At 36.9% G+C, this 22,312-nt stretch overlaps 1 protein-coding gene across 5 annotated transcripts in view; it reads left to right on the top strand.

Annotated features, from left to right (window-relative positions):
• The window catches only part of PRKG2 (protein kinase cGMP-dependent 2), a 106,661-nt gene extending 84,616 nt beyond the window's left edge, over positions 1-22,045 (top strand). For 4 of the 5 annotated variants that reach the window (XM_019652163.1, XM_019652160.1, XM_019652161.1 and 1 more), the window contains 5 exons: positions 2,281-2,444; positions 6,210-6,332; positions 10,899-10,961; positions 17,450-17,516; positions 19,492-22,045. In XM_019652163.1, coding sequence (XP_019507708.1) covers positions 2,281-2,444; positions 6,210-6,332; positions 10,899-10,961; positions 17,450-17,516; positions 19,492-19,587 — 513 coding nt within the window. In that variant the 3' untranslated portion in view covers positions 19,588-22,045. Of the gene's footprint in view, positions 1-2,280; positions 2,445-6,209; positions 6,333-10,898; positions 10,962-17,104; positions 17,171-17,449; positions 17,517-19,491 lie in introns of those variants that run through there. The other variant, XM_019652164.1, reaches the window with a different exon arrangement.
• Positions 22,046-22,312: the final 267 nt, after the last annotated feature.

Raw genomic sequence — 22,312 nt, 5'->3', positions numbered from 1 at the left:
AAAGGAAAGAGCTTACATTTCTGTTGCCTAGAAGGGATAGGGTTAAACAACAACAAAAAAAAAGGATTGAGGCTTCGTGGGGGTTACCATGGTGGAACAAGACAGAGAGTGTGAATTTTTACACAAGATACACAGAACTTGATATCAGATGATCTGAGGCCTTCTATATTTAAGGCACATGACTGGGTAGGTCAGAGTGTCAATTTCCTCTGACCAAATAGATTAGACTAAAATTGATAAGATCAAAGGAGATAGAGAACATGGTAACTTTTCATAAATCTTAAAATTTTAGTATAATTATTGCCATCCCTTTGGGCCAACATACAAATCTTACAAAAGCAAAACCAGCTATTCAAATTAAAATTTATCACTTTCAGAACTAGAAAAACTCCCCTGAACATCTAATTAACTTCCAGTCATCCTAAAAAGAAAAAAAAATGCAATAAAAATGAGTTGAAAAGCTGTTATAAAAAAATTATAATATTTCCATATATGCATGCATTAAAAATGCAATTATAAGCATTGCTTTCTTGTCTCTTAAATTTTAGTCTTTATAAAATTAGATAGGATTTTCATATATTGGTTCTTTCTCTGAGGATTAAGTAGATATGCTACTCTCAGCTGGTTACAAATTTTAATTTTGTAATATCCCCAGCCATCTCTTAGATATAATCTTTATGAGTCATCCTGTGTAGATAAAAGAAAATAGTTCAAATTAGGTTGTTTAAATTCCCTTTTTCTAGTAAGGAAATTTTTGCTGTTGTGTGATAAATACTAAAAAGCATTAGTGAAATGGTAAATTTCTAAGATTTATTTAAGGTAAAGCAAATATTTTTTTATATGTCAACATTGGAATAAATATATCAGGGCTGGATTTCTTAGTTCACTGAGTCATACTTTTTTTAGGGGAGGACCTATTTTGATACATTCACCTTATTTATTTAGGTTTTTAGCCAAGATTATTGCTAGATTATTGAGATAGTGTGTGTAATGAAGCTGTTCAAATGCGCATGTTGAAGCCCAGGTATAATTTGTGTGTTTGTTTACTTGAGGGAGGTGGGGGCAGTTTTATTAAAATAGTATCTGTATGTATTGGAGATGAAAGCGTGTGCTAAGTGACCACTGTGGAAGGAAACGAGCTGTTTGTTTTGCAGGGCAGGGTGTCATTCCTTTACACTGCCTCCATTCAATGAGAGGGTCTTCTGTTGCTCCAGCCTCCTTTCCTGTCTCTATTCTGTGCACGGAGTTCATTGAATAGAGTCTCAGAGAAGTGGAGGGGCCTGTGCTGAAAAGCCAGGGTAACACCAGTTCCTTACCTTGGGAGAGCTCTAATCGTCAGTCAGGGCCGAGCTCAGATGTTCCCCTCCTAATGATGTCTTCCCCAACCATCTCCTTTCTCATGTTCCAGAAGTGTATGTTTTTTGGCCCTCTGAGGTTATACTCTGTGTTTATACTTTGCATAGTCTTCTATTATATCAGGTAGATGATATAATGTTAATCACGTATGTGTAAGTATTCCCAACACCATGAGTTTCTCCTCATCAATGCTGTATCTAGAAGGCTAGCGCAGAGCCTGGCCTACAGAGGGTGCTGAGGGAGTAAATATTATTATTCAGTATACAGAAGTTACTGCAGGTGCTATCCACCACCCACCTCCCTGAGAGGGATTGAAAGTGTACAAAGTCCAGCCAAGGGTGAGATGGGATGATCCTGGTTTTTTCTTTGGACTGCCAAAATTTAGAGGGTGCAGACATCGTGTATAATGTCTTTTTATGTCTTGTATAATGGTTTTTAAAGATTGTTCAGTATTTTAAACTCCTGTTCTTCTCAACAATGGTCCCTTGCCCAGATGCTCAGTTCTGCTATTATTTTTTTCTTCTGTGATGGAGCTTTAAGTCCATTGCTTCCCCATTCTCTCCTCTTCCCAATGAATACCACCATTGATTTGAAAACTAGTTTAGTCCTTCTTGTCCTGAGCTCCACATGTGTTGTCATGGCCTCCCCTTGCTAAACCATTCTTCTCATCCTCTAGGCGTCGTGGGTGTAGAGGCATGTGCATGGAACTTTCTCCAGTGTAGTTGGATTTACACCTGACCCTACAAAAGAATAAACAAGAGGGTCAGAGGGAGAGAGAGAGAGAGAGAGAGTGTGTGTGTGTGTGTGTGTGTGTTTGAAAAAAAGGGCAGAGATGTGGAAAAAAGATTGGGGAAGTTAGTGGGAGATTTAATGAGGAACATGAGTTTTATGGTCTCTGAAAATTTCTTTGATATCCTTTTCCAGGTTGACTTTGGATTTGCTAAGAAAATAGGATCTGGACAGAAAACATGGACATTCTGTGGAACTCCAGAGTATGTAGCTCCTGAAGTCATTCTGAACAAAGGACATGACTTCAGTGTGGATTTTTGGTCCCTGGGAATTCTAGTGTATGAGCTCCTAACGGGCAAGTAAGTACCTTCAAGTTGTGTTTAGGCTTTTCTTCAGAGAAGTGCAAAAATACCTTATAAAAAATATGTGATTTAAGATTTTAACATTTTGGAAATGTTTCTGATTAAGTATGATGTCTTTTTCTCTTCAGGTTATTTCACATATAGTATAATTACTAGTTTACAATGTAAAGAAAAGATTCAGGAAGGTGAAGGACAGAAGTACAGAATGCAGAATGCTATGTCATCTAAAACAGCAAGCCCTGTTATTATAGAGAACATATTAAGTGTGTGAAGGTTTTGATAGTCCAGCATAAGCATAAGAAAAGGAATTGAAGTTGTAGGCCATGTTATTATTTCCTTTTATATATTATTTGTAATTGACAAAATAGCAATCGTAGTTCAATTAAATTCATTAATCAATTAAACTAAATTTAGCCATCTTCCCAATAAATCATTAACCAGAAATGCTAAGAGAAAGCAACATTGCTGGATTTAAATGTTATTCCCCTTGTCAGCTGCTTTATATATGTGCTGATGAACAGAGACAAGACACAGCAGGGCTTTTAGCAGTCAAATTGAATTGTCACTCCCAAAGAAATTAAAGAGCTATATCAATGAATACAAGGTCCCGAATAGTCAACATGCATGCAGGCACATGCACACACACATTTATATGCACACATGTGCACACATGTACATATATAGGCTATATGTAATATTAACTCACATTTGTAAAGCATTTTGCAGTTTGCAGGGCACTTACATGTATATTATCTAGTTTCATTTTCACAAACGTGTGGACGTTAAAGCAGGAATTTTTATTATTTTTTATAATTTAAATTTCATTATAATTATTTTATGATTTAAATTTTATAGAAAACCAGGGCGGTGAGCTACCTGCCTGAGAACAGTGACTTGATCCCAGATCTTCTGACTCTAAATGTGACAAGACACATTTTCCATTACACACATGTGCCATGTAGTTTAATGCATGGACATACACACTTGTGTCCGCTTTCTTTTCGGTTTGGTACCTCCATCCCTCATGAACTGATGTTTTTGATCATCTTTATAAGCCTTTATAACCAGATATTTTCAGGGAAGATTTGCATTTGGAGTGGCATTAGGAATACTGGAATGAGCCCATTGAGTCTCAACACGTATTTTACATTAAGAGAGTTTCATAGAATCTTCTTGAACTTTTTACACTTACAAATTTCAATGTTAGATTACCTGTGGCTACATTCTACGTCCTAGCTGTATATTTATTGAACAAACAGATATGAAAGATTATTATCTTAATTGCTTACGATTTGGAAGGAAAGAAGAGAAAAATTTCTAGTCATTTAGACGGAAGGAAAGTTGCTTAAGGTCTTGGGATACATGGAATTCTACTTCATAAATTTGTTCCTCATTCCTGGGAAATTTGTTAGCTGCATTTCTAAGAGATACTGATGGTTCCTGTTGGTAACTGGAGAACATTCATTTCAGTCTTCTCCAGCTGGGATAAATTGTTACAAGGAGCAGGGAAATAAAATGAGGGAATAAAAAAGGGGGAAAAAAAAACCCACAATAACTTGGAGTTGCTAAGGTGGCTTGAGCTGTCATAAAAAAAAGTTGGGAAATTGTTTTTGTAAAGGTTTTCAGGGTATGGCACAAGAAAAGTTCATTTTAAATGCCCTGAACTTTAGCTTCAGGAGGTAAATGAAAATGAGAAAAGAATTAAAAACCAAAACCAAAACAAAACACAATACAGTTGTAAATATATAAAAGAGTTGAAAATATTATAGCAATGTTTTTGTTTCCTACCTCATTTTTTTACAAGTGAAACATAGATTATTGAAAAGTTAATGCACTGACCTTATTTCAAGTTTATTACTAAGATTGGGAATCCTCAGTGTCAAAAGGTCTCAAGCATGACTGAGAAACACTGGTAGTTCATGAATTCTCAAAAATTAAATGACTCAATAGCATAGATATTGAAGTGTTTCTAAAAGTAAAGTATATGCGTTAAAATGTTATCTGTGGACCGGCCGAGTGGCGCGTTGGTTAAGAGCTGGCTTGGGACGCCAGAGAGCCCTGGTTTTGGATCCCACATATGAGGGCCAGTGACACTGCCCTCTACAGCTAAGATGCTGAACAACAGCTCAACCTGGAGCTGGGTTGCTGCCAGGCAGCGGCATAGGCTGCAGCCCCTGCTGCAGTGGGTTGCCATGGGCTACCATGTGTAGCCAGCAGCCAGCGTGAGCGGCCCTCAAGATGCAGTGAGCGACCGTCCAGAAGCCAGCGACTGATCTGCCTCACCTTGGCAGAGTGCAATGATGGTGTCAACTTGGGCCAGTGAAGCAACGTCCTCCACAACTAGACTGAAGAACAAAAGGACAGCAACTTGTCTGTTTCCCTTCCCCCAATTCCCCAGCGCTGTTCCCATCCCCCCAATTCCCCAATAAAAATCTTTAAAAAAAAAAGTGTTATCTGAATTGAGTGGTCAATTCCCAGTGCTTTCTTACTCATTTCAGCAACTTTCCTTGAAATACTGTCTTCATAGGACCTCTCTTTCTCCACACTGGTGGCTCCATCTAAGTCTCCATTGCTGGGTCCTTCTCATCATTGTGACCTCTCGATATTAGGCCACTTCAATCTTTGATCTTTTTTTCCTTCTACTCACTCCCTGGGTGATATCACCAAGCTCCATGGTCATCAATACTGTCAGATGACTCCTCAGAATCATAGCTTCAGCCCTAACCTCTTCTCCAAATGCCAGACTCATAAATTCAACTGCCTGCTTAGCATCTCCGTTTCATGTTCAAAACATAACTCTTGATTCTTTCCCATAACCTGCTCTAGTCTTTCTTCTCTTAGTCAATGTTAGCTTCATTCTGTAGGTCAAATGCTTGATCATCGTTCTTGAACATTTTCTTTGTACCATACACCACATTCACCTCATCAGCAAATCCTGTTGACTTTACTTTCTGAATATTAATAGACCCAGAATCCAGCCACATCTCACCACCTTCACCCCTGCTGTCCTAGTCCAGGCTCCCAGGCCTCCCCCACCACTATCACCCTCACAGTTCATGCTCCACACATTAAAAAAAAGTTTACTCTGGTTTCTGTAAATTAGATCAATTAACTCACAACATATTCTTAGGTCCTTATCATGGCCCACTAGATCTATGTGATGTTTCACTCATCTCTTTCATCCCTCTCTCTTGCTTAGTTTACTCCTCCACCAGCAGCACTGCCCTCCTCACAGCTCAACGAACAGCCCATGCCCATTCCTGACTCATGGCCTTTATACTTGCTGTCTTGAAAAGCTCCTAGTTTTGTTTTGTTTGTTCATTTGTTTTCTTTTTTAGAGTCCACATATAAGTGACATCCCACAGTATTTGTGTTTCTCTGTCAGACTTGTTTCACTTAACGTAATACCCTCAAGTTCTCTCCATGCGTGACTCATTCACCCCTTCTCTTCATTCATACCTTTGCTCCATTGTCAACTTGGGAGAGTCTTTTCATATCTACTCTGTCTAAAAGAAATCACACCTCTCAGTCAATTTCTGCCCCCCTCCTTTATTTTTCATTTTAGTGATTATCGAAAATTATGTGTGTGTGTGTGTGTGTGTGTGTGTGTGTGATTAGTTGTGATGTGAAATTAATTAAATGATTTTCTACTGTGTATCCCGATTTGTCATAAAACAACTAATGAGAGGGAAGGAGGGAGGAACTTAGTTGTAAATGTGTCTCAGATGCTGGTCCTAGTGTCCTGTTTTGTGCTTCCTCTAGCCCACCCTTTTCTGGGATTGACCAAATGATGACCTACAATTTGATTCTCAAAGGAATTGAAAAAATGGATTTTCCCAGAAAAATTACAAGACGACCTGAGGATTTGATTCGGAGGCTTTGCAGGTGAGCATGACAATCAGAAACCCCTTGTTCTTGAGGAAAGTGTGAAGGCTTCTTATTTCTGTTTCCACACATTTTAAAGTAGGTATATGTTTACTTTTTGTATTTTTCTATGTAGCTAAATTATACTGAAAGAAAATCATTTTTCATTTTGCAGTCTATGTTGGGAGTTTTAGTTTATCTTATGTTATAGAACCACAGTAGTTCCTTATAGTGTAAAAGAGATAAAATTTTCAGGTTATCTTTAGGAATTATCTGTTACAGAGCAAAATGGAACCACAAACCCTAGTTTGATAAAGGAGTAATCAATTTACAACTTTGTTATTTTGAGAGAAAATCAGTGGTGGTGATAAAATGTTACTATATGCCCTCTTTAAATCTTCATTTTAGAAAAAAGTACTCCTCTGGCCTTATGTTATTATTGTTTTTAGACGTATAATTGGCATATAACATTACATTGGTTTTACATATACAACTTAATGATTTGATATGTGTATATACTATGAAATAATTAACACAATAAGTTTTGTTATCATCAAACACCATACAAAATTACAAAAATAATTGTTTTTCTTGTGATGAGAACTTTTAAGATTTATTCTCTGGCAACTTTGAGATATGCACTACAATACTATTTACAATAGTCAACATGCTGTGCATGACATCACCATAACTTATTTATTTTATAACTGGAAGTTTGGACCTCTTGACCCTCTTTACCCATTTTGTCCATCCCCCATTCCTCCTCCTCCCTGGCAACCACTATGTTGTTCTCTGAATCTATGAGTTTTGTTTTGTTTGTTCATTTGTTTTCTTCTTAGATTTCACATATAAATGAGATCCTATGGTATTTGTGTTTCTCTGTCAGACTTATTTCACTTAACATAATACCCTCAAGTTCTCTCCATACTGTCATAAATGGCAAGATCTATGTGTCTGTTTTTATGCCAATATCACACTGTTTGGATTACTATAGCTTTGTAATGTAGTTTGAAATCAGGGAGTGTGATGCCTCCAGCTTTGTCCTTCTTTCTCAAGATTTCTTTGGCTATTTGGAGTGTTTTGTTTCCAGGCAAATTTTAGGATTATTTGTTCTATTTCTATGAAAAATGTCACTGGGATTTTGCTGGAGATTGCATTGAGTCTATAGATTGCTTTGCATAATATGGACATTTTAACACTATTTTTCCAATTAATGGGAACAGAACATTTTTCCATTTATTTGTGTCTTCTTTAATTTCTTTCATCAATGTCTTATAGTTTCAGTGTACAGGTCTTTCACCACCTTGGTTAAATTTACTCCAAGGGTATTTTATTTTATTTTTTTAATGCTATTATAAATGGTATTTTCTTAACTTCTTTCTAATAGTTTGTTATTAACATCTAGAAATGCAAGAGATTTTTTTAGTCTCTATTTCATTTATTTCTGCTCTGATTTTTATTTATGTTGATTTCGTACCCTGCAACTTTACTGAATTTGTTTATTATACCAGTCTTTTTGGTAGAGTCCTAGGGTTTTCTGTATATAAAATCATGTTTTCCACTGTCCAATAGTGACAGTTTTACTTCCTCCTTTCCAGTTTGGAAGACTTCTATTTCTTTGTCTTGCCTAATTGCTCTGGCTAGAACTTCTAATACTATGTTGAATAAAAGTGGCAAGAGTGGACACCCTTGTCTTGTTTTTGATCTTAGAGGAACTTTCAGCTTTTCACCATGGGCATAATATTAGCTGTGGGCTTGTCATAAATGGCCTTTATTACATTGAAGTACACTCTCTCTATACCCACTTCTACAGAGAGTTTTTATCATAAATGGATGTTGAATTTTGTCAAATGCTTTTTCTGTATCTGTTGAGATGATTTTTTATCTTTCATTTTGTTAATGTGGTATTTCATTTTGATTGATTTGCAGATGTTGATCCATCCTTGTGTCAGTGGAATAAAGCCCACCTGATCATGGTGTATTATCTTTTCAATGTGTTATTGAATTTGGTTTGCTAATATTTTGTTGAGGATTTTTGCATCCATGTTCATCAGGGATATTGGCCTTTAATTTGTGTGTGTGTGTGTGTGTGTGTGTGTGTGTGTGTGTGTGTGTGTCCTTGTCTGGTTTTGGTATCAGGGTAATGCTGGCCTCATAAAATAAGTTCTGAAGCATTCCTAACTCTTCAATTTTTTGAAAGAATTTGAGAGGGATAGGAATTAAATCTTTAAACATTTGGTAGAATTTACCTTTGAAGCCATCTGGCCCTGGACTTTTGTCTTTTGGGAGGTTTTTGATTACTGATTCAATCTTTTTACTAATAATTAGTTTATTCAGATTTTCTATTTTTTCACCATTCAGTCTTGGAAGATTATATATTTCTAGGAATTTACCTATTTCTTCTAGATTATCAAATTTGTTGGCATATAATTGTTCACAGTAGCCTCTTAAGATCCTTTGCATTTCTGTGGTATCAGTTACAGGTATAACGTATCCTCTTTCATTTTTTATTTTATTTATTTGATTCCTCTCTTTTGTTTTAGAGAGTCTAGCTAAGGATTTGTCAATTTTTTAATCTTTTCATAGAACCAGTACTTGGCTTAATGGATCTTTTCTATTTTCTTTTTAGTCTCTATTTCATTATGTTTTGCTCTGACCTTTATTGTTTCCTTCATTCTACTCACTTTGGGCCTTGTTCTTTTGCTAGTTCCTTTAGGTGTAGATTGTTTATTTGGGTTTTTTCTTGTTTCTTGATGTAGGTCTGTATAACTATGAACTTCCCTCTTAGAACTGCTTTACCTACACCCTGTAATTTTTGAGAAGTTGTATTTCCATTTTCACTTTTCTCAAGTTATTTTTTATTTATACTTTAATTTCTTCATTGACCCATTGGTTGTTCAATAGTGTGCTGTTTATCTCCACATATTTGTGATTTTTTTCAGTTTTCTTCTTGTACTTGATTTCTAGTTTCATACTGTTGTGGTTGGTAAAGACACTTGATATGATTTCAGTCTTCTCTAAACTTGTTGAGACTTGTTTTTGTGGCCTAACATATGATCTGTTCTGGAGAATGTTCCATATGCACTTGACAAGAATGTGTATTCTGCTGCTTTTGGATAGATTTTCTGTATATATCTGTTAAGTCTACCTGGTCTAATGTGTCTCCTATGTGGACTGCATGTATCTTCTGGCTTGAGCAAGGCAGTGGGAGAGTGTGGGGCCAGGGTGCACCTGCTGGATTTTGTGGGGCCTTGGGAGAATGCAAGGGCTGTGGTGCACCCATTGGCTTTTGTGGGGCCACAGGACAGCATTGGGTTAGAACATGCTCACTGGCACTATTGAGGTAGAGGGAGAGTACAAAAATGGCACCTGACAGCACCTCCATTTCTGGAGAGAGGCCCCTGCTTCTCTGGCAGACACTTAAAGATTAGCAAATGAATCTCCTTCACGTGTAGTCTAGGTACTTTTCAAACTGCTGCTTTTGCACTGGAGTGAGTGAGTCTGTGAGCCAGCCCTTAACAAAAATATCTCAGTTCCCTACAGCCCTTTGGCTCTCTTGAACATGAGCCTTATTGTTTTTCAAAGCCAGGTATTTTGGAGGCTATCTCTTCATTCCAGGTCCCAAGGGTTGGCACCCTGATGTGGAATATGAACCACTTGGTCCTCAGAGAGAAGATTCACATTTGTGAGATCCCTGCTGATGATTGTGGGTTGCCACATGGGGGCTGGAGTGGCGATGTTTGGAGAGACTGTGTCTCTGCCTCTCCTACCCACCTCAATGTGTCCCTTTTACCACTTGTTGTGAAGGAGCTGTTCAGCTAGTTTCCAGGTCTTTTTCAGAGGGAATTGTTTCATATGTATTTGTAGATTTGGTGTGTTCATGGGAAGAGGTGAGTTCAGGTTCTTCGTATACCATCTTTGACCATGCCCCTGGCTTTATTTTAAATTACTCGAAGTTTCTATTTACCAAAATAATTTGTTGGAGAACAGAGAGTTATAGAATTTTGTTTCAACTTCATTTTGCCACTGTTTGTTTTTCACATTTGAACTTTTTTTAAAACATTAAAATTTAGTAGATTTAGAACATGAAACCTAGCTGTGGGTTGCCAACAGAAATTTCTGCATGCTTCTAAGATTCCAGCTGAAGTGTAAATAATTCTCTAAAGCATTCCCTGGTTGTCTCAGCAGAGTTTGTAAGATAGCACCCTCCTGTTCTTTTAAGCATTTGCTTCTAGCTCATTTAAAGCACTAAGAGAGATATATCTATATATCTACATCTATATAGATATATATCTACATCTATATATCTATATCTATAGATATAGATATATAGATGTAGATATAGATATAAATATAGATATAGATATAGATATAGATATAGAAGATATAGATATAAATATATTCCTCTTATTTCACTGTGGCTTCCATAGAGAGGGGCATGTGTTTTTCATCTCCCTCTATTCAGATGTCTCATCTCTGAATATTGTTGAATAAATGAATGAATGAATAAAGCAATGTTAATTTGTAATTTAAAATTGACTCAAGCATAATTATTATAAACTGTCTTTTAAAAAATTATTATTTTAGGCAAAATCCAACAGAAAGACTGGGAAATCTGAAGAATGGAATCAATGACATTAAGAAACACAGGTACTTAGTTACTTCTTTGCCGAGAAAAATATAGAAATTTATAGAAAATTGTGGTAATCTTGAAGCTTCTCTCAGTAGGCCACAGGGTTCCTTTACAGATTCTCAGTTTTTCCTTTTTGTGCTTTACATTTAATTTGTATTTTACTAGATGAGTTGCAGTAATCAATCTCAAAATGATTTCTCTAATGCTGGAAATTCATATCAAGAATGGATGAAATTTAAAGCAAGTTATAAAATTGCGTCTTCAAGTTATAGCAACTTAGTTTTTTGTTCACTGCTGTCCACATTATTATTTTTAAATATCAACTTGGAGCCTATAAGTGAATTAAATTCTAATTCTGACATTTGATTTGTACTTAAAGTAGAATATAGTTATTAATGTCAATATTTAAGAGAAATAGGTCAGCTAAATCAACTGTTAAATAGTATTCTATTACAATTTTAGTTAATAGTATACATTTATTTAAAATATAATTTTCCTTTGACTAGCTTACAAATTCTGAAGCTACATGTTGTATTTTATTTTTTGGGGGTACAGTACATTGATTTCCACAAAACCTCAATGTTTTATCCTTATGCAGTAATCCAACATGAATCTTTTCAGTTCTATGAATTTCTAAACCTGTCCTTCAGAACCAGTGGTTCTCAACCTTCCTAATGTCGCGACCCCTTAATACAGTTCCTCATGTTGTGGTGACCCCCAACAATAAAATTATTTTCATTGCTACTCTATAACTGTAATTTTGCTACTGTTATAAGTCATAATGTAAATATCTTTTTGTTTTTCGATGGTCTTAGGTGACCCCTGTGAAAGAGTCGTTCAACCCCTAAAGGGATTGCAACCCACAGGTTGAGAACCACTGTTCAGAACCATAAATAACTTCCATGAGATATCGTCTCTGAATTGGTTACATATGTGAAAGTTCAAGCCTTTGAGATTATTTTTTAAATTAATGCCTGACTAAATCCTGTAATCCTCAAGATGTTTTAGTTTTGCTTATGATTTACAGATATAAAATATCACCTCTTGATAGTATGAAAAAATAAATTTGAGAATTTCATTATTAAAAACCTTGGAGCACACTGATGTGTTCACTTTTAGAAATCAAAACACTTCAGTATTGCATTCCTCTCTGGATGTTTTTACTGAAGAATTAAGGGCATATCAACTCAGTTTGAAAAGAAAGGGAGAAATGCTGCTGAATAGAAACACTATTCATTTTTCTTAACAGTAGCAGCGCAGCTGCCAACCCTGCTCTATCTATTCATGAACTTTCTTGAAATAAAGCCATGTATTCAACATTGTAAATTCATAGAGGGCTCTGCCTTGAGGGTGTATTAGAGAAAGAGAGGAAGGGAGGGTGAGAGGGAGGGAGACACATCTGTGGATTTTATAGACATTAAAACGTTTAGAGTATTTTATTGTTCTTTGTCATCCTTTGGATTGCCTTCACTGTAAAGTTCATTATTTGTCTTAGATTTCAATTTGTCTTTGTTCCTACAAGCTGTTATCACAATTTCTTATCTCATTATAGCATGACACATAAACACACCATTCAGATTCAACAAGCAAGCATCCCATCAATTAAAGTCATGCTTTCAATATAGTTTCCTCCGTTCTCTCATTACAGAAGCATCTTCATGTTTTGCTTTGAGGTAGTTGGGAAATAGGAGTTTTATAATTGTTAACCTCCACTGTTATCTTTCACTTCTTATTTACCTGAGACTCATTTAAATATAGCTGTCAAATTGCAATTGGATGCACATGCAAATTGATGCCAGAGAATTCTTTCACCTCAGCATGGTAATGAAGAATTTTTAATTTCCTTCCCTGTAGGGATCCATTTGCTTACTCTTCTTAACAGGCCAGATGTTCTTTGCCACATAACTGTAGAGTCAGAGCACAGTGTGTAGGGTAGGGTTCACTAGTAACACGTGCCACACTTACACAGCACCTTCAGATGAGCCCAGAGGGCTCAAACGCATCATTTCATCCTATTTTCATAGTGTTTTTTAAGATATGAAGCTGGGGTGGGCCAGCCTGAAAGATAAATCTCTCTTTGCCTTCAAATAGGAGCATTCTAAAGCCTTTCACAAGTCCCTAGAGCAGCGGTTCTCAACCTGTGGGTCGCAACCCCTTTGGGGTCAAACGACCCTTTCACAGGGGTCGCCTAAGACCATCNACCACAACATGAGGAACTGTATTAAGGGGTCGCGGCATTAAGAAGGTTGAGAACCACTGCCCTAGAGTATATAGCTTCTCAATTCAGTATATTCTTGAAATTAAAAAAAAATTCTTTCTAAAATTTGCACTGGATTTTCCTACTCTTCTCTAAAGTAAAACTTGTTTTTCCTTAGAGAACTATTCACTTTAACTTTGTGTTTAAAAACAATACAGTTAAACAGGGCCTATTGTTTTATATTTGCCCATTCTGTGTTAAATTACCTTTCCTGATAATACAGTTCCTCCCTCTTCTATTTATAAACTACCTTACAAACTAGGCACCAGTCATGTCTTCCAACACGTCTCCTAAAACAGATTTTATACTTGTAGGGTGCAATTAAATCTTTCCTGCTAGGTAGAGGAATAATTTGTTTCAAGTGTCTTCACATTACCTTTAATATTTCTAGTCTCTTAAATTACTTTTAAGAATGGCTTCTACAAGTCCTCTAAAAATGAAGATGCAATTTATGTGCTGTTGCTGCTAATATTTCTCTGGTGAATATTTTTCACATATGAGTGCATGCTGGCATTTGCACTACTTAAAATGTGGTTAGTGTCAAAAGGCCAAGTGTTAAGTGAATAGCCACTCATGTTAAGTAAATATTGCTGTAAGTCAAATTGTAACATGTACTGAGCAAGAAATGCATCGGCTCTTTGATTAAGTAGAGTAACAGTGATGATTTTTATTAACGTTTATGGAGTAGCTTCTGGGTAAGGGAGCATTGTAAAATATGTTTAAAAGAATTCTGGCAGTGTTTGGTATCAAACGAAAAGAATCCAGAGCAGTGTGCCTAGAAATCCCTAAAAGTGGAGCATCGGTCTGTGCAGGGGAGCTGGTGGGTAGATCAAGGAGAGAACTTCTGTGGTTTCCTAGCAGGGACAGGGGAAACTGTGCAGCTGAGGTTGCTGTCTGACTCCTACCCTTCGACTACAGTCTCAGCAGCTTTTGCCAAAAAGGCACTTTGGGTTAAGAATGGCACCTGGGACGCAATGTACTAGAACCTGCCCTCTCTGTTTTACATACTCTTTGGGAAATCCAGTCATGGACTGAACCCAGACCAACCCCAGGGATGAGAGAAAGGTGGAAGAGTATAACTTTTGGCATGGCCAACAAGCAGAGGAATGTGAGAGCCTCCTAAAGTTTCCCTGCCTTCAGTCACATACACACACACACACACACACACACACACACACACACACACACACACACACACACACACACACACACACACACACACACACACCCCTCCTGTCCCATCCTGGCCCCCTGTGGCCATTCTCCAAGTAGAACTTTTTAATGGCTTCCCATGATGCATAAAATCCTGATTCCTTGCTGTGTCCTACAAAGCCCTACATGATCTGGCCCCTGGCCATTTCTCAGACATCAATTATTTTTTCTAGTTTCCCCTGCATTCATTCACCACACTTCAGTTTATTTTTCACTTCCATCCACTTGGAAGGCTCTTGCAACACATCTTCCCATGGCTTCCCCCTTCTTTTCATTCTGGCCTTAATTCAAATATCATTTCTTCAGATACCACCCTATCTAAAAGCAGCTTGTCCCAACCCATCCCCATCCCAGTCATCATCTGTCACTTTTCTCTCTTTAATCTTCGTAGTACTTATTAGTGTCTGAAATTAAGTTAAGCATTTGTATCATTTACTTGTGTGTCAGTCACTTTCCACTGAAATAAAAACATCTTAAAGGCAGGGTCTTTGTTATTTTTGTTTGTTTGTTTGTTTTTGTTTTTGTATTTGTTTTGTTGCCTGGGACCAAATTGACTTTCAATAAATTTTGGTTGGCTGGCTGACCTGACCTCAGTGTCCCAGTAGAAAAGGTCAGTCGATATAGAACAGTATTATTCCATGGTCCTTATAAAACAGTGAGAGACAGAACACATTGTTTGTGTCTGAGAGAAGCAAGGCTTTTTCATTCTGGTGTTGTGTTTCTAGCCACCAAGCTTGATATGTATCCTGAAGACCAGATCAGCCCTTTTAGATTAATGCTGTGGAAGCAATAAATGAAAGAACTTTATCTGGTCATCAGCTGAATCCACTGCAGATTAATATAAAATAATTTTTTATCTTGGAGGCTTTTAGATCCATATCACCAGGAGTATCACCACCATGGTGTGATATTACAAGGCACTATAATGAGAGGTCCTGTGTAAGTTTGTTCTCTTGCAGAGTCATTCAGTTATTCAAAAGACACGTATTGAGCCCCTGTTCTGTGTCAAGTGTTAGGGACACAGAGGAAAGGAAACAGACAAAATCCCTTGCCCTCAAAGAGCTTGCATTCTAGTGGGAAAGACAGAAAATAAACAAGATAATTAAGTTAAGTGCATAGTGGATATGTTAGATAGCAGTAAATGCTAGGGAGACAGAATAAAGCAGGGAAGAAGGATAGAATGCATGTGGGAGTGGGGGTGGGGGTGGGGGTGGGGAAGGGCTTGCAATGTCAGACTGGGCGCCTGAAGAAGGCCTCACTAAGAAGATGACCTGTGAGAAAAGACCTGATGGTGTTGAGGGAGCAAACTACGTGGAAATCTGGGCAAAGAACCATCCAGCCAGAGGGCATAGATTGCAAGGTCTTGAAAATGGGAGCCCCCCTGGCTTGTGGGAACGGGGTGAGGAGATAAACGGACAAGGGAGGGAGAAGAGAAGTGGAGGACAGGGGTAGGGTGGGGAAAGGCGGTGGTGGAAAGAGGGTTTTCTAGGGCCCAGTGGCTTATAGTAAAGACATGGTGAAGACTGCCTTTTACACCAAGTGAAAGGGGAAGCCCTGGAGAGTTTTCAACAAAAGCACGGTGAGACCTTACTTAGTTTTGAATGATCACTCTCGCAGCTGGGTTGTTTGCCAGAGACAAAAGCAGGAGGACACATTAGGAGGTTGTTGTAATAATACAGGGACGGAATAATAGTGGCTTGGCCTGTGCAGGTGGAGTGAAGGTATGAAGAATTTGTTGTATTCTGAATGTAAGCATATTTTCAAGGTGACACTGACAAGATTTGCTTATGGACCGAGGTAGGGTGTGACAGTGAAGATAAGTCCAAGGTCTTTGCTTTGAGCAGCTGCGAGAATTGAGGCAAGTTTGTGGGGGGAAATTTGGATCTCCAGTGTGGACCAGATACATGCTAGATGCCTGGCAGACTAGATGTCTTACTGGATAAATCACAGTTGTAGCTATTAGCCCAGAAAGCAGTGGGGAAGTCTTGGTTGGAAATAGAAATCTGAGCGTGATCAGAATGTAAATGTTAAAAGCCACAAGACTGACTAGATTACCTAGGCAGTGAGAGTGTTGAAAAAAGAAAAGGTCTAAGAACTAGGCCCCGGAACACACCAACTTCCTATGGAAATAGCTAGCAGTGGAAAAGGAGGGAGAGCACCCCAAAAGGTAGGAAGAAAGCCAAGTGAAGAAGGGTTTCAGGAAGTATGAGAGATGAACTATAGCAAATGCTGCTAATAGGTTAAATAAGATGACACCTGAGAACTGTCGTGATTCAATGAAATGGTGAGGGTAAAGTCTGATTGTAGTGTGGTCAGGAGAAAATGGGTAAATAGAGTGATTAGATGGCCCTTTCAAGGGATTTTCCTCCAATGGGAGGGGAGAAATGGAATGAGGGCTGGAAAGGAGCTCAGGCCAAAGGAGGGTGTTTTGTGGTTGGAAGAGATAAAATGTTTCCATACCGATGAGAATTATCCAGCAGAGAACATGTTGAAGATTCAGGAGAGAGAACTGCAGGAGCATGACTTGGAATAGAGAAGACTCTATGGGGTCAAGTACACAGTAAAAGAGTTGACCTTAGCTAGAAGCAAAGGCTGTTCATTCACCGTATGGGAGACAAGGTAACACACAGCTGCAGGTAGGCAGGCAGGTGTGCCGGTGGATGACTGTGGAGGTTCTCTTTTCTGTTTCAGTTTTCTCAGTGAAAAAGAAAGCCAGGTCCTCATTGGAGAGTGAGGCTGGGGAGAAGGTTCTGGAAGTTTGAAGACAGAAGACAAAGTATGGATTATGAATCTAAGGGAGTGTGACCGTGAGTGGAGCAGCAGGGAACTCCAAACTGATTACTGGGCAGGAGTCAGTGCCCCTTGTGAGGGAGCATGGGCTTAATGTGAGACCACACAACCAGCATGGTTGAGTATTTTCCTCCAACCTCTGGCAGCTGCACACAGGGAGCAGGCAACAAATGGATGGACAGGTAACTTGGCAGGCTAACCGTTTTCCGGCGAGTGATATTTCTCTGTACTTTTCTTGTTTCTCAGGTGGTTAAATGGTTTTAATTGGGAGGGACTGAAAGCACGGAACCTTCCATCACCTTTACGAAGAGAGGTATGGTATCTACTATATTGCCATTATAATTTGTTGTAGGTGTTTGTTTTTGTAAACAGATTTTTAAGGGTGTGTGTGTGTGTGTGTGTGTGTGTGTGTGTGTGTGTGTGACAGATTTTAGATTTTTAAAATAGTTTTTAAAAATTAAGTTAAAACATCATAACAGTTGTGATTATAGGAACTACATACACGTTGTTACCTATTTGATGGGCATTAGCTCAGCTCTCAGGAATCATTACATATAAATCTAAGTCCCCAAGGAGTTGATGTTAGTTAGGCTGACAGTTGACTCTAGAAATATTAGATGAACCATATAGGTAATTTGAAAATTTCTAGTAGCCATATTAAAAAAGGTGAAAAGAGATAGGTGAAATTAATTTTAATTAATATCCAAATATTATCACTTCAATATGTAATCAACATAAAACATTAATGAGATGTTATGGTTACTTTTTTCATACTAAGTTTCACAATTCCAAGTGGATTTTACACTTTCAGCACATGTCAGTTTGGACTAGCTGCATTTCAAGTGCTCAGTCACCACATGTAGCTGGTTGGACAGCCAGCTCTAGAGAAAGCGGAACATCTGTTAGTTTGGGGGGAAGAATGACTCAGGGGTGATCTAGGTCAACACCCTACACACTTTATGTTCTGTTCTCTCTAGAGGAATTTTGAAGATCTATGTCTCCCCTTGTACATTTTCAGATGGACATCTGAATATTTCATCATACATTTAAATCATTGTGGAGAACATTATTTCTAATATGTTGTAAATTTTGACATTTTAAAGTTAAACACTACTGTTACTTCCTTCCTTTAAATATATTCAATGTAATCTAAATACTACTAAGATTTGATACCAATCAACCATTTAAAAACACAGAAAAAAATATTACATGACTTCTTTTTCTCTCTGAGTTCATATTTCCATTCCATTTTCCCTACAAAATTTCATTCTAATGTAAAATATTTTTTTATGTTTGGCAACTTTAATTGATCATTCTTTAAATGCCTTTCAATTATAGTTTTATAGATTTTAAAATTCCTGTAACAACAGAAATTTCTGTGACAACATAAATATTTCTTCTGGACTCAGTTATAATTACATTTTTATCATATGCAGTATCAAACAACATAAATAAATGACAAAACTTTAAAGTAATTATTAAAAATATCTTTTGAAAATAAATTATTTAATTGTCTGTGAATAAATGTTATTTATTTAAAAAATGGGATCAGACTCCACATCAATTCTATTTCTTTTTAAAATTATGTTGATGCAAGTGCTAAGAGTTGTGTTCACAAAACTAAGTACATGGAAGTGGAAGGTTTCATAATAGCAATGTCATTTTAAATGCCTTCTGCGTGACCTTCCCACCCTCCTAAAAAACACATTATGATCTATCATAAATAGTATTTTTAATGTTCTATCAACTGATAATTCAATTAAGTGCTTCTTAAATTTGTTGGAAAGCAAAGAATTAAAAACCAACTGATTTGCAAAATAGTTTAACCCCAGAGTCATTTTACTCTTTTAACAGTCAGTAATATTTTGAATTGTCCCTTTGGCATTCTGGAAACTTTATATGGGTCAATTAACCATATAAAAATTCAAGATTGGTGAGAAACTTTTGGTGGAAGAAAGATTCTAGAAATGTTTGATGTTTTTGAAGTTTTTTTTAAGATTAAAAAATATATAGAGAGACATAATTTCTGTCACTTTTATAAATAACTCCCAGGCAAGGTTGTTTCTATTGAATGTAATACAGTGACCCAATCCATTTGGTCTAAAGGGGAGATCTCATGAGGCTGAGAGTATGACTCAGAAATGACAATTAGTCATCTTTTCCTTATATGTAACTTACCAGTGTTTTTAGTATAAAATCCGTGTTCAGATGTAGAAAGTATTATCCATATGTAATAGCGTGCTTAGTCAACCTCAATCTTATTTTTGCTTTAATCCTTTCTCTATTAGCTCAATGGACCCACAGATCATAGCTACTTTGACAAGTATCCTCCTGAAAAGGGAGTGCCTCCTGATGAGCTGTCAGGCTGGGATAAAGACTTCTGACAGAAAACAAAACAAACAAAACAATGATTACTGCACATCTACTACAAAAGAGGAAAATCCGCACCAATAATCCAGCGCTGATTATTTCTCTCTTTGGAATATTGTGATATCTTTTGGAAGACCATTAGGGAAATGAAATCCCTACCCATGAGCTGGGGAGGATGATAGTGGGTATGGAGGTGGTTCTGAATTATAATGTCTTATTTAGATGCTGTGAATTATTCATGTATTCTATTCTTTGCTTTTCTCAAATGTTGAAGGTTATTCTATTCTCCTCTCCACAGTCAGAACTGTTTTTTGTTGAAGGGGTATAGCTTTGTCTGCAATCTGTTGCTCCATTCTAATCATATTCACCTCCCTTGAGCCCTAATAAGGTTTAAGAAGCAGCGCCTTTGAGCAACTAAGTCATGCAAATAGTATCAAGAACAAGGGTGAATTTTGGAAGATTTCCCCTGCTCTTAACAATTCTATGTAAGCATTATGGCATCTTAAAGTGGTGATTTGCAGAAATCTGGGTAGTCAATAGAGTCTGTTGACTTTTACCTGCATTTAACCTAGAAATGTATTAATGTGCTTCTGGTATTCGTCTTGGGAAAGGCAAGTTTGAGTCGTTAGTCAGTGGTACCACTCTCTAAAATAAAGGACTTAATTAATCCAACCAGGTAATTATATTCTGTTGGAGAACTTAGAAAATATAAAGAAAAAAAAAAGTTTTCACTATCCTGTGACCAGCTGTGACACCTTGGAGACTTTCCAAAGCCTTGTTAAAGGTGGTTATAATGTGTGGTTAAGTAACAGGCTTTTTGAAAGGTTTTATCTTATATACTAAATGTTTTCACAATCAAAATAGAAAACATGCAGAAACAAAATTGTGAAGGCTTTTCCTTCCCTTTAAATGTGGAGGAGAATAAAGTCGGATAGGTAACGTTGCTGACTCTTTGAAACCCTTGAGGTATTTTGGCCAATGTGTGATTGTTGCTATTAGTAAACCCAGAATATAGAGTAACCACAGTTAATTTTTAATGAAGATCCCATTGGTAAATGTTCATGCACTGTAATCACTGCTGTGTTAATAACTTTTTAAAAAGACATCTGAGTCATGGCTGTGTTTATAATTTTAGATTATTAAGGCAGGCAAGCTGCTGGAGAAGCGATGGGACTTCAGAAGTAAAAACATCACCTAGCACCGGCCCTCCAGCCTCCTCCTTGCCATCTTCCAAATAATGAAGAGAGTAGTTTCAATTGCTTTGGAGGCCAGTACCTGAGAACTTTACTAGTAAATGTTTTTCTGTATCAACCATGATCACCCCCTTACCTTCCTTCCAAAATGGATGGGAAGCAGACTTTGTATCTTTTTGATCTGGCAGAGTAAAAATGCCATCTAAGTTACTGCATTTTTCAAGCTTTTGGTTATATTTTCATATGCTGATGTTCTATGGGAATAGCCTCTACCCACACCCCACCCATGTTTTTTGCATTCAGAGAAAGCCAGCTTCATGTTTCCTAAAGAGTTAAACCAGATAAGAAAGGCCCAACTCAAGAGGCGCATCCTTAACAAACGGAATTTCCACATTTAGAATCCTTTTGCTGAACCAAAGAATTTTTGTTTCCTGGAGTAGTATTTTTAAAGATTATGTATTGTACATAGAAGAACCATTTTTAATGGATCAACATAACCTGCTTAATGAATTTCTAAGATTTTTAAAAGATTTTTATTTGCATTTGATTTGTAAGCACTGTATGTTTTTCCGTGTATATATTTTTAAATTACCCACCTAAATGTAGGAAATTTATGTACTGGGTAGATATTAGAACTGTACAGTATAATAACAATAATATTCTCAAAGGAGATCAAGAATTGTAATTCAAGAAGGACCTACATATATACAAATAAAAACCGACTTAGACTACTACAGGTATTTTGCCTGTGACTGGCCATATCAATATGTCATATACACATCTGATGTTTATTGTGTTTCTTTAGAATGCTTTAGAAAGATGAAGAAATGAGAGACTGAACCATCATATAATCCCAATTCCACTATTTCTTAGCTGAGCGACCTTGGGAAAATGATTTCACCTTTTTGTGTACTAGCTTTCTCACCTATAGAAAAAGGCACAGTAAAATAATACCTACTTTAGAGGCCTGTTTCAGGGATTAAATAAGATATCTGTAGAGTCCTTTGCTGATATCTGTGAAATAATTAATGCTACATAGGTGGGAGCTACTGTTACTTATCTCTATTAGAATTAAAGGGACCTTAATAACCATTTATTCCTGAGCCTTATGTATCATTGGTATCTGTATGCACAACTGAACCCCCCAAAATTCACTATCTTTTTCTTTTAAATAATGAAGTAAAGATGGTTGACCAAACTCTAGTTCATAAAATGAAGACTAACCCTTACCAAAATTAAGTGCTTTATTGAGAGCTCGCCTAAATTTCTAAATTTTAAGTTTTTTATGAATTAAGGATATATATTTACTTTTTCCCCCTTAGGACATACAGAAAATTATTCCTCTACTTACAAACCCATCATATTTGTAATCATTAAATCATTATTAACCTCCCTTTTCTAGGTGCAAAGTTAATTTTTCATTCTTGAGCCTCTTCCTTGTGGGGCCAAATTTTCATAACTGTAATTTCTTAATCTTTAAATTTAAAATGCCTGGAGGGAAGAGAATATAGTGGTGAAAAGTAATATATTTGGAATAAAAAAGATC

Source organism: Hipposideros armiger, unplaced genomic scaffold (assembly GCF_001890085.2).
Source record: "Hipposideros armiger isolate ML-2016 unplaced genomic scaffold, ASM189008v1 scaffold_175, whole genome shotgun sequence".
NCBI lineage: Eukaryota > Metazoa > Chordata > Mammalia > Chiroptera > Hipposideridae > Hipposideros > Hipposideros armiger.
The sequence above is the reverse complement of the archived record's forward strand: the minus strand, read 5'-3'. Positions and strand labels throughout refer to the sequence as shown.